The following is a 15,125-nucleotide window of genomic DNA, read 5'->3' as shown; positions in this document are numbered from 1 at the left end:
AAAAACCTGAGATAAATATGTTTTTTTCAGGCTCGCCAAAGTGAGAATATTGTGGCATTGGAGCAGAAAGTGAAAGAGCTCGATCTCCTCAACGCCAACCTGGCCAATAAACAACAGCAACTGGAAGGTTAGTGCTGTTCATTATTCCGCAATCGCTCCTGTCCGGGGATGTTCGCGGGAAACCGATCAGGAGAAGCAATCTCCTGGACACAAGTGCCGAGGAATCGTGGTGTCACCTGTTGGAACACGAGCTTACCCCCTGCCTCCCCACCAGCGGCTCAAAGTTCATCCCAGGTTCACATCCGATTACTAGTCATTGACCCCCCGCGGGGTGCCCGTGAGTAGCCATGTCAGCCGTGGCTCAGTGGGCAGCACCCACACCTCCGAGTCAGAAGGTCGTGGGTTCAAGGCCATACTCCAGAGACACCCCAGATAATCCAGGCCGACACATCCCAGTGCAGTGCTGAGGGAGCGCTGCACTGTCGGGGGTGCCGTCTTTCAGATGAGACGTTAAACTGACGTCCCATCTGCCCTTTCAGTTGGATGTAAAAGATCGCACGGACACTGTTGGAAGAAGAGCAGGGGGAGTTCTCCCCGGTGTCCTGGGCCAATATTTATCCCTCAACCAACATCACTGATACAGGTGATCTGGTCATTATCACCTTGCTGTTTGTGGGAGCTTGCTGTGCACAAATTGGCTGCTGCGTTTCCTACATTACAACAGCGAGCACACTTCAAAAAGTACTTCATTGGCTGTAAAGCACTTTGGGATGTCCGGCGATCGTGAAAGGTGCTGTATAAATGCAAGTTCTTTTTATTTCGGTTCGGAGAAATTTTGAAAGTTCCTTCTTTAATTTGAGGAATTTTCTCACTGAGAAAGTGTCTCTGAGTCTCGGGAGTTCCACCAGGACAATCGTAAAAACCTTGCCTCTTATAATTTCCCGAGTTTCTAAACAGAAAACTTGACAGTTCAGCCAGCGTGCCCTCTCCTGATCGGTTTCCAGGGACCTCCTTTGTCACATCCGATAATAAACAGAATTCTCCCTAACGATTCATTGTTGTCTTGGCTACCATCATTCCTTAGCACCACGCACCAACATCTCTGTAGTTTCTACTTCAACCTCTTGGCTTGCGCAAGAATTGGACTTGGACTTGGAATGCTCCTCGGTTTGGTTCATCTTTACACTTATGAGCTACAGCAACAAGATTTGAGCATTGATTTAAGTATGTGAGAGCCAGAAAATAGGATACTGCTTATATCAGGCACTCGGTCACAACACCAAACACTCCCAGGGCAGGTATAGCACGGGTTAGATACAGAGTAAAGCTCCCTCTACACTGTCCCATCAAACACTCCCAGGGCAGGTACAGCACGGGTTAGATGCAGAGTAAAGCTCCCTCTACACTGTCCCATCAAACACTCCCAGGGCAGGTACAGCACGGGTTAGATACAGAGTAAAGCTCCCTCTACACTGTCCCATCAAACACTCCCAGGGCAGGTACAGCACGGGTTAGATACAGAGTAAAGCTCCCTCTACACTGTCCCATCAAACACTCCCAGGGCAGGTACAGCACGGGTTAGATACAGAGTAAAGCTCCCTCTACACTGTCCCATCAAACACTCCCAGGGCAGGTACAGCACGGGTTAGATACAGAATAAAGCTCCCTCTACACTGTCCCATCAAACACTCCCAGGGCAGGTACAGCATGGGTTAGATACAGAGTAAAGCTCCCTCTACACTGTCCCATCAAACACTCCCAGGGCAGGTACAGCATGGGTTAGATACAGAGTAAAGCTCCCTCTACACTGTCCCATCAATCACTCCCAGGGCGGGTACAGCACGGGTTAGATACAGAGTAAAGCTCCCTCTACACTGTCCCATCAAACACTCCCAGGGCAGGTGCAGCATGGGTTAGATACAGAGTAAAGCTCCCTCTACACTGTCCCATCAAACACTCCCAGGGCAGGTACAGCACGGGTTAGATACAGAGTAAAGCTCCCTCTACACTGTCCCATCAAACACTCCCAGGGCGGGTACAGCACGGGTTAGATACAGAGTAAAGCTCTCTCTACACTGCCCCATCAAACACTCCCAGGGCAGGTACAGCACGGGTTAGATACAGAGTAAAGCTCCCTCTACACTGCCCCATCAAACACTCCCAGGGCAGGTACAGCACGGGTTAGATACAGAGTAAAGCTCCCTCTACACTGTCCCATCAAACACTCCCAGGGCAGGTACAGCACGGGTTAGATACAGAGTAAAGCTCCCTCTACACTGTCCCATCAAACATGCTTCAACCCCAACCTAAAAAGTGCCCCCGGCTGCACCAGTCTGACATTGATATTTGCATGAGATCTTTCCTCATAAAGTCGCTGAAAGAGTTTGCCAATTTAAGGCCTGTTGTATCTTCCGTGACCACAGCTACCAAAAACTGAGATGAAACAGGCAACCCCATTTCACATAGCCCCCATAGAGCCAACAGGGAGAAGATTTTCATCCCATTGTCTAGTTTGGATGTGATCCCGTGTCCCAGAGGTGAAAGTCGGCCAATTTCTTTACTTGTCTTTCTTATCGTCATTTTAACGGAGATGTTTGTGCTGATTAGCTGCAGTGCAGAAATGGCAAGAGCAATTCACCGAATGTGAAAGGAACGTGGCCGCAACCAACGATAAGCTGCAGAGGGAGGAGAACAGGTTGCGCCAGTGTCAGCAGGGCAGGTGAGTGACAACAACAACAACTTGCATTTATATAGCGCCCTTAACATAGTAAAACGTCCCAAGGTGCTTCACAGAGTGTTATTAAATAAAATTTGACACCGAGCCACATAAGGAGATATTAGGACAGGTGACCAAAGGCTTGGTCAAAGAGGCAGGTTTTAAGGAGCGTGTTAAAGAAGGAGAGAGAGGCGGAGAGGTTTAGGGAGGGAATTCCAGAGCTTGGGACCTCGGCAGCTGAAGGCACGGCCACCAATGGTGGAGCGATTAAAATCGGGGGATGCGCAAGAGGCCAGAATTGGAGGAGCGCAGAGATCTCGGGGGGTTGTGGGGCTGGAGGAGGTTACAGAGATAGGGAGGGGCCGAGGCCATGGAGGGATTTGAAAACAAAGATGAGAATTTTAAAATCGAGGCGTTGCCGGACCGGCAGCCAATGTAGGTCAGCGAGCACAGGGGGCGATGGGCGAACGGGACTCGGTGCGAGTTAGGACACGGGGCAGCAGAGCTTCGGATGAGTTGAAGTTTACGGAGGGTGGAATGTGGGAGGCCGGCCCGGAGAGTGTTGGAATCGTCGAGTCTAGAGGTAACAAAGGCATGGATTCAAGGTTATAGACAACATAAAGAGCAATATATTTAACAATGTCACCGATCCTACAAGAGGGCATAGTCTTAAATGTAGAAGAGGGAGGGTGAAAAGATAATTCTGATTTAACTCGTTTACAGAGAGTTTGATGAATGTGCAGAATGGACTGTCCAGGAAGGTAGTATGGTCTGAATGCCAATTTAAGAGAGAGAGAGAGTTGGAAAGCACCTCCTGAAAGGGCGGTGGAAGCAGATTCAATAGTAACTTTCAAAAGGGAATTGGATAAATACTTGAAAAGGAAAATTTGCAGGGCTGTGGGGAAAGAGCAGGGGGGAGTGGGACTAATTGGAGAGCTCTTTCAAAGAGCTGGCACAGGCACGATGGGCCGAATGGCCTCCTTCTGTGCTGTAAGATTCTATGGCCTGGGGAACAATTAGCCAGAGATATCATGAGATAGATTTCCCAGACACTGGCCAGGTAAACCCCAGTGGTCCTATATGTCACTATATGTACAACCCTGTTCTTAATTGGGTATATAGCCAACTCCTTCCGATCAACTTAATTACATAATCCCAGCTACTTCTAGTGGCATGTCCGCCGATCTATGGGAAACGATTTCTCCTATTCTCACTCGAGACTTGCTGTTGTTCTTCCTTTTCCCCTTTGTGTCTTCTTCTTAAACTCACACTCTGCACATCTCGCCAAACTTTTCTAAAGTAATTTTATTTATTTACTTTTTTTACAGAGAAAGATGTCAAGCACAACTGCATGGCCACGCGAGTACAATGCACGGGCCCTACATCTTCTGGATTGTTCTTGCTCTATTGTGTCAAAGTTTACTGTACGGTTAGAGGTAAGTGTCACTATAGTCATTCATTTATCTTTCTAAGAATAACTATCGAACATTTTGATCCTCCATTAAACTTCAAGTATCGTATTAGAGTCAAAACCATAAGAAAGAGTCATTTCTTGCTACTCTTTACCTGACCTGGAGCCTGAAATTTAAGAGCTCCTGCTGATCTGCAAACTTCCCTCCCCAAACAGCAATTGAACTCTGATTGACCTCAGGATTTACAGCAATTAGACTCTGATTGACCTCAGGATTTACAGCAATTAGACTCTGGTTGACCTCAGGATTTACTGCAATCATTCGAATTGATCTCAGGATTAACAGCAATTAGACTCTGCTTCTCAGACGATGTTAGTCTTTGTAGCCTTAAAGAATCTGGCCACTTTAAATACAGATCCACCATCGTAGGTCAGAGGCTGGGTATTCTGTGGTGAGTGTCTCACCTCCTCTCCCCAAAGCCTTTCCACCATCTACAAGGCACAAGTCAGGAGTGTGATGGAATACTCTCCACTTGCCTGGATGAGCGCAGCTTCAACAACACTCAAGAAGCTCGACACCATCCAGGACAAAGCACCCCGCTTGATTGACACCCCATCCACCACCTTAAACATTCACTCCCTCCACCACCGGCGTACCGTGGATGCAGTGTATACCATCTACAAGATGCACTGCAGCAACTCGCCAAAGCTTCTTCAGCTGCACCTCCCAAACCTGCAACTTCGACCACCTAGAAGGACAAGGGCAGCAGACACATGGGGACACCACCACCTCCAAGTTCCCCTCCGAGTCACACACCATCCTGACTTAGAAGTATATCGCCGATCCTTCATCGTTGCTGGGTCAAAATCCTGGAACCCTCCCTAACAGCACTGTGGGAGCACCTTCACCACACGGACTGCAGCGGTTCAAGAAGATGGCTCACCACCTTCTCAAGGGCAACTAGGAATGGACAATAAATAATTTTCTTAGCTAGCGATGCCCACATCCTGATCAGTTAATGCAATGTAGAGCAGGGATCAAACCTAGGACCTTCCTGATCTGTGTGGCTCAGTACCATAGGAATATCAGAACAGGAGAAGGTCATTCAGCCTCTCGAGCCTGTTGCATCGGAACAGGGGGAGGCCATTCAGCCTCTAGACCTGTTCCGCCATGCAATTAGATCATGGCTGATCTGTATCTTAACTCCATCTACCCGCCTTGGTTCTGAATCCCTTAACACTTTTACCCAACAAAAATCTATCAATCTCCGTTTTGAAATTTTCAATTGACCCCCAGCCTCAACAGCTTTTGGGGGGAGAGCGTTCCAGATTTCCACCACCCTTTGTGTGAAGAAGTGCTTCCTGACATCACCCCTGAACGGCCTGGCTCTAATTTTAAGGTTCTGCCCCTTGTTCTGGACTCCCCCCACCAGAGGAAATAGTTTCTCTCTCTCGACCCGATCGAATCCTTTAGTCACCTTAAACACCTCGATTAGATCACCCCTTAATCTTCTAAACTCGAGGGAATACAAGCCCAGTCTGTGTAACCTGTCCTCGGAATTTAACCCTTTTAGCCCCGGTATCATTCTGTAGCCCTAGTATCATTCTGACCACACTGCGTAATACATCTTCCCATTGAAACACTGGGGAGTGAGCCCCGCCCATTGGTTGCACCCTCGGTACATCAGGTGGGTGTACTCTTTTTTTGAGCAACCCATAACAAAAATACCGTAACTAATAAAACATTAAATGAAACTTAACAAATTACAGGAAACTCCCTTTTAACCGACACCTAACTATCCGGAAATCTCTCTTAACCGACAAAATTCAGCAGTAGGTTCAGGTAAGTTTTACTATATATTAGTGGCTGTGTAACCGGGGTTCCTGGATCTGTGGCCGTGTAACCGGGGTTCCTGGATCTGTGGCCGTGTAACCGGGGTTCCTGGATCTGTGGCCGTGTAACCGGGGTTCCTGGATCTGTGGCCGTGTAACCGGGGCTCCTGCACAAGTGCCGTGTAACCGGGGCTCCTGCACCTGTTGCTGTGTACGGAGCTCTCGTACCTTTTACTATACCGCTCTGTAATCCAGATCACAGAATCACAGAAACCCCACAGTGCAGATAGAGGCCATTTCGGCCCATCGAGCCTGCACCGACACATATCCCACCCGATCCCGGTAACCCCTACACCAACACATATCCCACCCTATCCCCGTAACCCCACGTATTTAATCCCCCTAACACTAAGGGTCAATTTATCATAGCCAATCATCCTAACCCGCACATCTTTGGACTGTGGGAGGAAACTGGAGCACCCGGAGAAAACGCATGCAAACACGGGGAGAATGTGCAAACTCCACACAGACAGTCACCCGAGGCCGGATTCGAACCCGGGTCCCTGGCGCTGTGAGGCAACAGTGCTAACCACTATGCCACCGTGACTTTTTGATCAACCAACACCACGCCGGTCCCGTCGGTGCCGGATAAAAAAGAAGCTCCTGTAAATTGAAATTTGGTTGCCGGGGGTGATGATGCACTCCAGTTCCTGCGGCGCCCGCCGGTCGCGGAAGGCCTCGAGTGTGCCGGCGAACACCATGTGCTCCATCTCCAGGGCCACCCGGGCGCGTACGTGGCCGCGGAAGGTCAGGTGGGTGCAGTGCAGTGGTGGGCAAAATTCAGCCTGGGAGGCGGTACCAGGCTCGCCAAGTCATTCCACTTGTGGCCATTTCTCAAGTGAAAGTCCGCAAACTCTATCGGCGCCTTGGCTTTTCTCAGGAGCGATCGCACGTTGACAATGAACAAGCCCAATTTGATGGCTGACCTGGGGCGCAATTTGTGGATTAAATTATTTTCTGAGTCACCTGATTATTTCTCAGCGAGGTTTCAAAAGCTGCAAAGTAGCACTTTCATGGGCAATTTTTAAAGGCTGTATCAATGATTTTATCCTCAATTGTGCCTTACACCATGGTTATAATTGCCTGTGGAAGCAGAGTCGATCTCTCATTTTCCACTGTAAGAACGAATTGAGACCTTTTGGAATAAACAGACTGAGCACTTTTCAATGTGACTCGTGAACCTGCATCATGTTCGTTGGCCTGTTAATAAGTGTTGTTATTTTTATTAAATGTGGAAATGACATGAAGGGTTTGACATAAGAAAACTACTAGACACTTGGTCTAAGCGTTAAACAAAGCTTTAATCAACTGTTTTACAACATGGAGGTCTAGTTGTGTCCTTCACTAGTTCCTGTTAAGAATGTCCTGCGCAAGCTGGGCCCCTGCCCGAGTATTTATACTCTCCCTGGACAGCGCCACCCGCAGGCCGCTCTGTATTATTTCATAAGTCTTTCTTTCATGAATGACTGATTCAAGTCAGAGTTCTTTATGCAACAAATACCAGAACAAATTTTCATGGTAGCTGTGGTTCATGTGTGCGGCAACGTTCCCTCTGACTTTTTTTTTCGTGCGCAGTATCTCTTCCAGCGGCAGGAGCTGGTGAGCGGCCAGGACGGGACCTCGCGATTGGTCCGCGGCCGGGCGCCTTCGGGGGAACATTGGCGTGCGGTCCTCAACAGCTCACCAAGACTTGTTAAGTGGCCCTCCAGCCCAGATAATTGTCCCATCCCTGGTACAGTGGATGTCTGGTGAAGATCCCTCAAGTGGTCAAAAACTGGTGGATAATTGGCCTTCCCCAGTTCACAATCTTGGATCCCGGTCATGTGCAGACGCTGTGCAATTTATTCAGTATACATATTTTGCTTTCAAAAGTCCTGCATATTCTGTCACTATGGAATGCGCTGCCTGAAAGGACAGTGGAAGCAGATTCACTGGTAACTTTCAAAGGGGAATTGGATAGATACTTGAAGGAGAAAAGAAAATTGCAGGGCTAGGGGGAAAGAGCCGGAGGAATGGGGCTAATTGGAGAGCTCTTTGAAAGAGCCGGCACAGGCACGATGGGCCGAATGGCCTCCTCCTGTGCTGTGAGATTCTGTGATTTAAAAGCTCTTTGTTTTATTTTTTTAGGATCGGCACACAGACTGGATTTCAACAACGAACAATGACTTTGCTCCATTACCAGTTTTTTACAATAAAAATCACATTTAAAAAAAGATTTTGATTCGCTATTGCACTGTCACCCAAGGCGAATTATCAGCTCCATAAGGCAGAGTAAGGCTCAGAATATAAAACCCTGATCGCTCACACTATCCCCTGGTCCCTCACACTATACTCTGGTCCCTCACACTATACCCTGGTCCCTCACACTATTCCCTGGTCCCTCACACTATACCCTGGTCCCTCACACTATACCCTGGTCGCTCACACTATACCCTGGACCCTCACACTATACCCTGGTTGCTCACACTATACCCTGGTCCCTCACACTATACCCTGGTCCCTCACACTATACCCTGGTCCCTCACACTATACCCTGGTCCCTCACACTATACCCTGGACCCTCACACTATACCCTGGTCGCTCACACTATACCCTGGTCCCTCACACTATTCCCTGGTCGCTCACACTATACCCTGGTCGCTCACACTATACCCTGGTCCCTCACACTATACCCTGGTCCCTCACACTATACCCTGGACCCTCACACTATACCCTGGTTGCTCACACTATACCCTGGTCCCTCACACTATACCCTGGTCCCTCACACTATACCCTGGTCCCTCACACTATACCCTGGACCCTCACACTATACCCTGGTCGCTCACACTATACCCTGGTCCCTCACACTATACCCTGGTCCCTCACACTATACCCTGGTCCCTCACACTATACCCTGGTCCCTCACACTATACCCTGGTCCCTCACACTATACCCTGGTCCCTCACACTATACCCTGGTCCCTCACGCTATACCCTGGTCCCTCACGCTATACCATGGTCCCTCACGCTATACCCTGGTCCCTCACACTATACCCTGGTCCCTCACACTATACCCTGGTCCCTCACACTATACCCTGGTCCCTCACACTATACCCTGGTCCCTCACACTATACCCTGGTCCCTCACACTATACCCTGGTCCCTCACACTATACCCTGGTCCCTCACACTAAACCCTGGTCCCTCACACTATACCCTGGTCCCTCACACTATACCCTGGTCCCTCACACTATACCCTGGTCCCTCACACTATACCCTGGTCCCTCACACTATACCCTGGTCCCTCACACTATACCCTGGTCCCTCACACTATACCCTGGTTCCTCACACTATACCCTGGTCCCTCACACTATACCTTTTTGTTGGCCAAATCATTAGTTTAGCAATTTCCTGCACACAGTTCTGGAGGAGCCATGTCATAGAATTCCATCCAGTATATACAATGGTCCCAGAGATGGTGCTGGGATTGACAACGGCGCTTTTCAAAAACGCACATGCGCATTTCAGACCACGCGCCCATCCCCAATGCCACGCATGAATGGTGCTGGAATAGCGAAGGGTGAAGCTGAAACAGAAGAGTCTTAATAGATTCAAGGCTAAACATGTCCAACCAATGCAGAGGAGTAATCAACAAAGCCAACAGGGTGTTGAGCAACAAGGGCCAAAGTTGTAGAATATGAGTTAGAGGAAGTAACGAGTAAACTTTATAGTGTTCTAGTGAAACAATTCTCATCCAACCCCTCCATTTATACTGGCACTCCCGACTCAATTCAACCTGGCACTGTTTATCCCTTCTCCCCCCCCTCAATTCAGGATGGCACGCTTTACTCCACCCCTCAGTAAACACTGGCACCCTAACACAAAGCACTCCGCCCAGCTTTTCTAGTCTTTCTCACTTAACAACTCTTATCTAAGTTTTTGCTTTGCTGAAAACTCCCAGCCACGGTAGACAGCGGTCAAATTTAATTGCATTAGCAGCGAGTCTTGGGCAGCAGCGTCATGGAGGGTGGAGAGAGGCCGCAGTCCGCACTTTTTTTCAGTCAGAAATTGTCACCTTGCTGCAACAGGTTCCGGAGACTGTGTGTTGGCATCGACAACAGCGCTTTTCAAAAGTGCGCTTGCGTCTTGTGAGTTTCGACAGCCAATGCCCTCAAAGACGCTGTCAATAATAGCGGGCTTGAGAAGACAAATGTAGTAACGAACCCTTTGGGGGAAAAATTCGGTTGCTTTGCACCTCCCGTTAGCACTAATGGGGCACAAAGCAACTAGTGTCCGGGCACGGCAATATTAACTAGACATTTTGTGGCGGCGCTAAACACTACCGCCACGATCTCCTGCGCCGGCAGATCATGACGTCAGTCGAGTGCGCAATGCCCCGGTAGCGCCCCGGACCGGATATTGAGTGGCGCCCCCTGCCTTACCGCCTGCCACTAGCAACGACAGGTTGAGGGGAGCGTTTTGCAGTCAGGAAGGGACTGGGGGAGCGCTCTTTAAAGGCGACCGCATCCTGCCTTTTTTTGTTGGTGACATTTTTGCACCACGCATTCTGAGAGAGAGAGAGACTTCTGGAGAGATTCATCGCTGTGTGAAGGAGTTTTGGGTACTGAGCAGCACTTTGCAGGTTCATTTTGATTTGACCTTCCTTGCATCAATTTAGAAGAGACTGTGGGGGCTGCACTCTGAGCTCTTTCCCTGGGCCTCTCCATTGTTCTTTCCAGCAGATTTGATGCACAGGTCTCTCCAGGCCGAGATTCAAGGCTGCAATGAGCAGGATGTGGATGGAGAACAAGATTGACCCTCCCCTTTAAGAACTGGCCGGCGCCAGTGTGTCTGTGTTCCATTGCTGACTGACATCACCTGAGCTTCGCCAGCGCTCTGAGGTAGCGCCTCGCTACTCGGCGTTAGTGCCTTAAGACAGGTGTGTAGCGCCTGATTTAGCGCTCCAATCACCTCCAGGGGCGATAGAAGTCAAGTTTGCCGTCGGAGGCGATAATTAGCGCCAGGCGCTAAACATTGCGCGCTGCCGATAATGGCGCCCCAAACGGGGCGATACCGAATTTTTCCCCCTTTAGGTTTAAGCCTTAGTTAGGCCCAAATTAAAGCTTGTAGCTCCTTTAGATTCAAACTACTTTACATTTTAGAAATTTCCAGATATACTACTGATAACTTGGAATGTTTAGTCGGCCCTGGACTGTTGGGGTGGGGGGGGGAGGAGGGGCAGGGTATCCCACCTCCCCTGAGTAGCGGTGTAAGTCTGGGAACTTGTCATTGCTGTTGGTTACGATCGGGCCTAGTCAGACAGTGCCAACTACCGAAGCCTGCCGCCCAGTGCCAAGGAGCTAGGGGTTGCCAACCCTCCAGGGTTGCCCTGCATTCCCCAAGATTTGAAGATTAATCTGCCAGACATGGCAGCGAGCAAAACCCAGGAGAAAAATCACAGGGGCATTAAAAAAAAATAGTGTTTTATAAAAAATATTGGAGATCTGGGGGGTGGGGGGGAAATAGGCTGCTTGACCGGGTGGGGCGGTTGGGAGGTGGGAGGTCATGTGATGAAGCCTCCAGGAATACGTCCACCTGGAGTTGGCAACCCAACATGGAGCGGCAATCCTCTTCTGAAAGAGCAATTTCAACGTCTGAATGTTATCCGAGATTTTACTATGAAAACACACTGTTTGTAGAAATACCTTATTTTTAAGACAAAGCCAGAAAATGTAATCGTAAGTAAGCTGCGAATCAATAATGTGAAGCAATTTGTATGTTTTATATGTTGGAATAAAATAATAACACAGATCCGCTGCTGTTACTGGCTTCCCTGTTTCCTTACATTATTTTTATGCCTTTGTTCTTGGGTCCCAATTATAAGTTGGACAAGGCTAGATCTAGGTTCGAGGTCAGGAGGTGGTTCTTTCCCAGAGAACAGAGGACCTCTGGAACAGGCTGCCGTCTGGTGCGGTGGAGGCTGATTCGCTGAATTCCTTTGAGCGAGAGCTGGACCTGTTTCTGGCTGGGGCGGAGATCACCTCTTACAGAAGGTCGGCACTGCAGGGCATTCAGGGCGAGTGTGAGCTCCTGGACTAGCTTCCATCGCCGAGATGGGTCGGAGAGGAATTTCCCCAGATTCTTTTCTCCCCAAATTTGCCTGAGTTTTTTTTATCTGTTTTTGTTGCCTCTCCCAGGAGATCACATGGGTTCAGGGGTATAAAATTATGAGAGGCCTAGATAGAGTGGATAGGAAGGACCTATTTCCCCTAGCAGAGAGGTCAATAACCAGGGGGCAGAGATTTAAAGTAATTGGGAGTGTATATATTGTGATACATGAGGAATCGCAGTTGTGTGGGACAGGCTAGATGGACCAGAGAGTCTTTACCTGTCCGTGTGTTCGTATATGAGCATTGAGAAGGCAGCATTTATTGTCCATTCCTAGCCCGTTACTTCCAAATCCCTTTATTTTCGCTTGGACTCTCTCAGGCCCCAGGCTCAGTGGGCAGCACTCTTGCTCTCTGAGTCAGAAGGTTGTGGGTTCAAGTCCCACTCCAGAGACTTGAGCCCATAATCCAGTCTGACACTCCTAGTGCCAGTGCTGAGGGAGTGCTGCACTGTCGGAGGTGCCGTCTTTTGGGATGAGACGTTAAACCGAGGCCCTGTCTGTCCTCTCAGGTGGATATAAAAGATCCCACGGCCACTATTTGAAGACGAGCAGAGGGGAGTTCTCCCCGGTGTCCTGCGACCAATATTTATCCCTCTACCAACATCACTAAAACTGTTGCTTGGGCTCATGGGCACCACACTCAGTCGAAGGCTGCCTTGATCTCTCTCTCTCTCTCTCAGCTCTCCTCTCACACTCACTTCTTCCTTCCATGCCTGGATCAAACTGTGATGAGATCTGGAGATGAGTGGTTCTGGCAGAACCCAGCCTGAGCATCGGTGAACAGGTTATTGGTGAATAAAGAAAGAAAGACTTGCATTTCTATAGCACCTTTCATGACCTCAGGACATCCCAAAGTGCTTCACAGCCAATGAAGTGCTTTTGAAGTGTAGTCACTGTTGTAATGTGGGAAACGCAGCAGCCAATTTGTGCACAGCAAGCTCCCACAAACAGCAATGTGATAATGACCAGATCATCTGTTTTTAATGATGTTGTTTGAGGGATAAATATTGGCCCCAGGACACCGGGGAGAACTCCCCCTGCCCTTCTTCATAGGGGGCACTTGCTGCTACTGATGATGAATTCGTCCATCACTTTACTGCGAATGGGAGCAGAATTAAATCCATCCTGTTTTTCCGCAGATGGGACGTACCTGGACGAGCTTCTGCGTTGCCGGGGTCGATGCCAGTGTCGTAGCTGCCCTGGGTCAGCTTGGCTCAGGAAGCATCGAGCTCCGGTGCAACAGGGCTTCATTCACTGCTAGGGGGGTGGCCAACACTCCAGGATTGCCCTGGAGTCTCCAGGAATTAAAGATTAATCTCCGGGACACTGGCCGCCAGCAACACCCGGGAGAAAAGTCACAGGGAGCATTAAAAAAAATTGTGTTTTGTTCACTTTGAACATTTTAATTCATTAGTTATAAAAAATATCAGACGTGGGGGGGTGGTGGGGGGGGGAAGGGTTTGACTAACAGTAAAGAATAATCCAATCAGGTAACGGAGAGTCTGTTCGTTTTTTGATTAATGTGGGAAGGCGGGGCTCCGTGAGGGTGGACGTGTCAAAGAATCGTCAAAATTTACGGCACAGAAGGAGGCCATTCGGCCCATCGTGTCTGTGCCGGCCGACAAAGAGCTCTCCAGCCCAATCCCACTTTCCAGCACTTGGTCCGTAGCCCTGTAGGTTACGGCACTTCAAGCGCATATCCAAGTACTTTTTAAATGCGATGAGGGTTTCTGCCTCTACCACCCTTTCAGGCAGTGAGTTCCAGACCCCCACCACCCTCTGGGTGAAAAAAGTTCTCCTCAACTCCTCTCTAATCCTTCTACCAATTACTTTAAATCTGTGTCCCCTGGTTATTGACCTCTCTGCTGGGGGAAATAGGTCCTTCCCATCCACTCTATCTGGGCCCCTCATAATTTTATACACCACAATAAGGTCTCCCCTCAGCCTCCTCTGTTCCAAAGAAAACAACCCCAGCCTATCCAATCTTTCCTCATAGCTAAAATTCCCCAGTCCTGGCAACATCCTGGTAAATCTCCTCTGCACCCTCTCGAGTGCGATCACATCCTTCCTGTAATGTGGTGTCGGGCAACCAATGGCGGGCCCGTTGGAGGTCATGTGATGAAACCTCCAGGAATACGTCCAATCAGAGTTGGCGACCCTTGTCCGCTATGTTGGCAGGACCGGTATCCTTCGCTGTGTCCGGTGCCGGGGCCGTGACCCGAATTGCGTCGGTGATGGTGGGGACCTCGGAATCAGGCGGACACCGTCGGCCGCTTGCCGCCTCTTGGCTGAAGACATCTCGAGAGCTCCTTTGAGGAAGCAAAGCCAGTGGTTTTTCTGACCTCTGCCCTCGACGATTCTCCAACACATCTGGCGAGCGAGAGCAACAGCTGCAAACCCCAAAACCCAAGTGTCACCGTCAGAACACAAATGACATTCATTTCTTTGCTTAGATGGGAACTGTTGCTCACAGTTCTTTACTCACTTCACCCCCCCCTACCCTTCCTTCCTTTCTTCGCTCTGACCTCCTCCCCAGTCTCCCGCTGTCTCACAAGCTGCAGAGTACACGAGGAAAGGGCAGACTAGTTACAGGAGCCATCGGTGTGTTTCTGGCAGACAGAAAACTTGTTAACAGGATGACTATTCGCCCATCACCACCTGTGCTCGCTGACCGACATTGGCTCCCGGTCTGGCAACGCCTCGATTTCAAAATTCTCATCCTTGTGTTCAAATCCCTCCATGGCCCTCGCCCCCTCCCTATCTCTGTAATCTCCTCCAGCCCCACAACCCTCCGAGATCTCTGCCAATTCTGGCCTCTTGCGCACCATTGGCGGCCGTGCCTTCAGCTGCCTAGGCTCTGGAATTCCCTCCCTAAACCTCTCTGCCTCTCTCTCCTCCTTTAAGTCGCTCCTTAAAACCTGCCTCTTTGGTCACTTGCCCTAATATCTCCTTATGTGGCT

General features: G+C 49.5%; 1 protein-coding gene across 1 annotated transcript in view; it reads left to right on the top strand.

The window, feature by feature from the left end:
• Positions 1-8,277, top strand: part of LOC147108003 (uncharacterized) — a 39,234-nt gene extending 30,957 nt beyond the window's left edge. The window contains exons 8-11 of the mRNA XM_086005981.1: positions 31-127; positions 2,608-2,719; positions 4,045-4,152; positions 8,148-8,277. Coding sequence (XP_085862107.1) covers positions 31-127; positions 2,608-2,719; positions 4,045-4,150 — 315 coding nt within the window. The 3' untranslated portion in view covers positions 4,151-4,152; positions 8,148-8,277. The remainder of the gene's footprint in view (positions 1-30; positions 128-2,607; positions 2,720-4,044; positions 4,153-8,147) is intronic.
• The last annotated feature ends 6,848 nt before the right edge of the window (positions 8,278-15,125 follow it).

Source organism: Somniosus microcephalus, chromosome 13 (assembly GCF_052327205.1).
Source record: "Somniosus microcephalus isolate GS21.2 chromosome 13, FLI_Smic_1.0, whole genome shotgun sequence".
NCBI classification, from domain to species: domain Eukaryota; kingdom Metazoa; phylum Chordata; class Chondrichthyes; order Squaliformes; family Somniosidae; genus Somniosus; species Somniosus microcephalus.
This window is presented reverse-complemented; position numbering and strand designations above follow the sequence as displayed.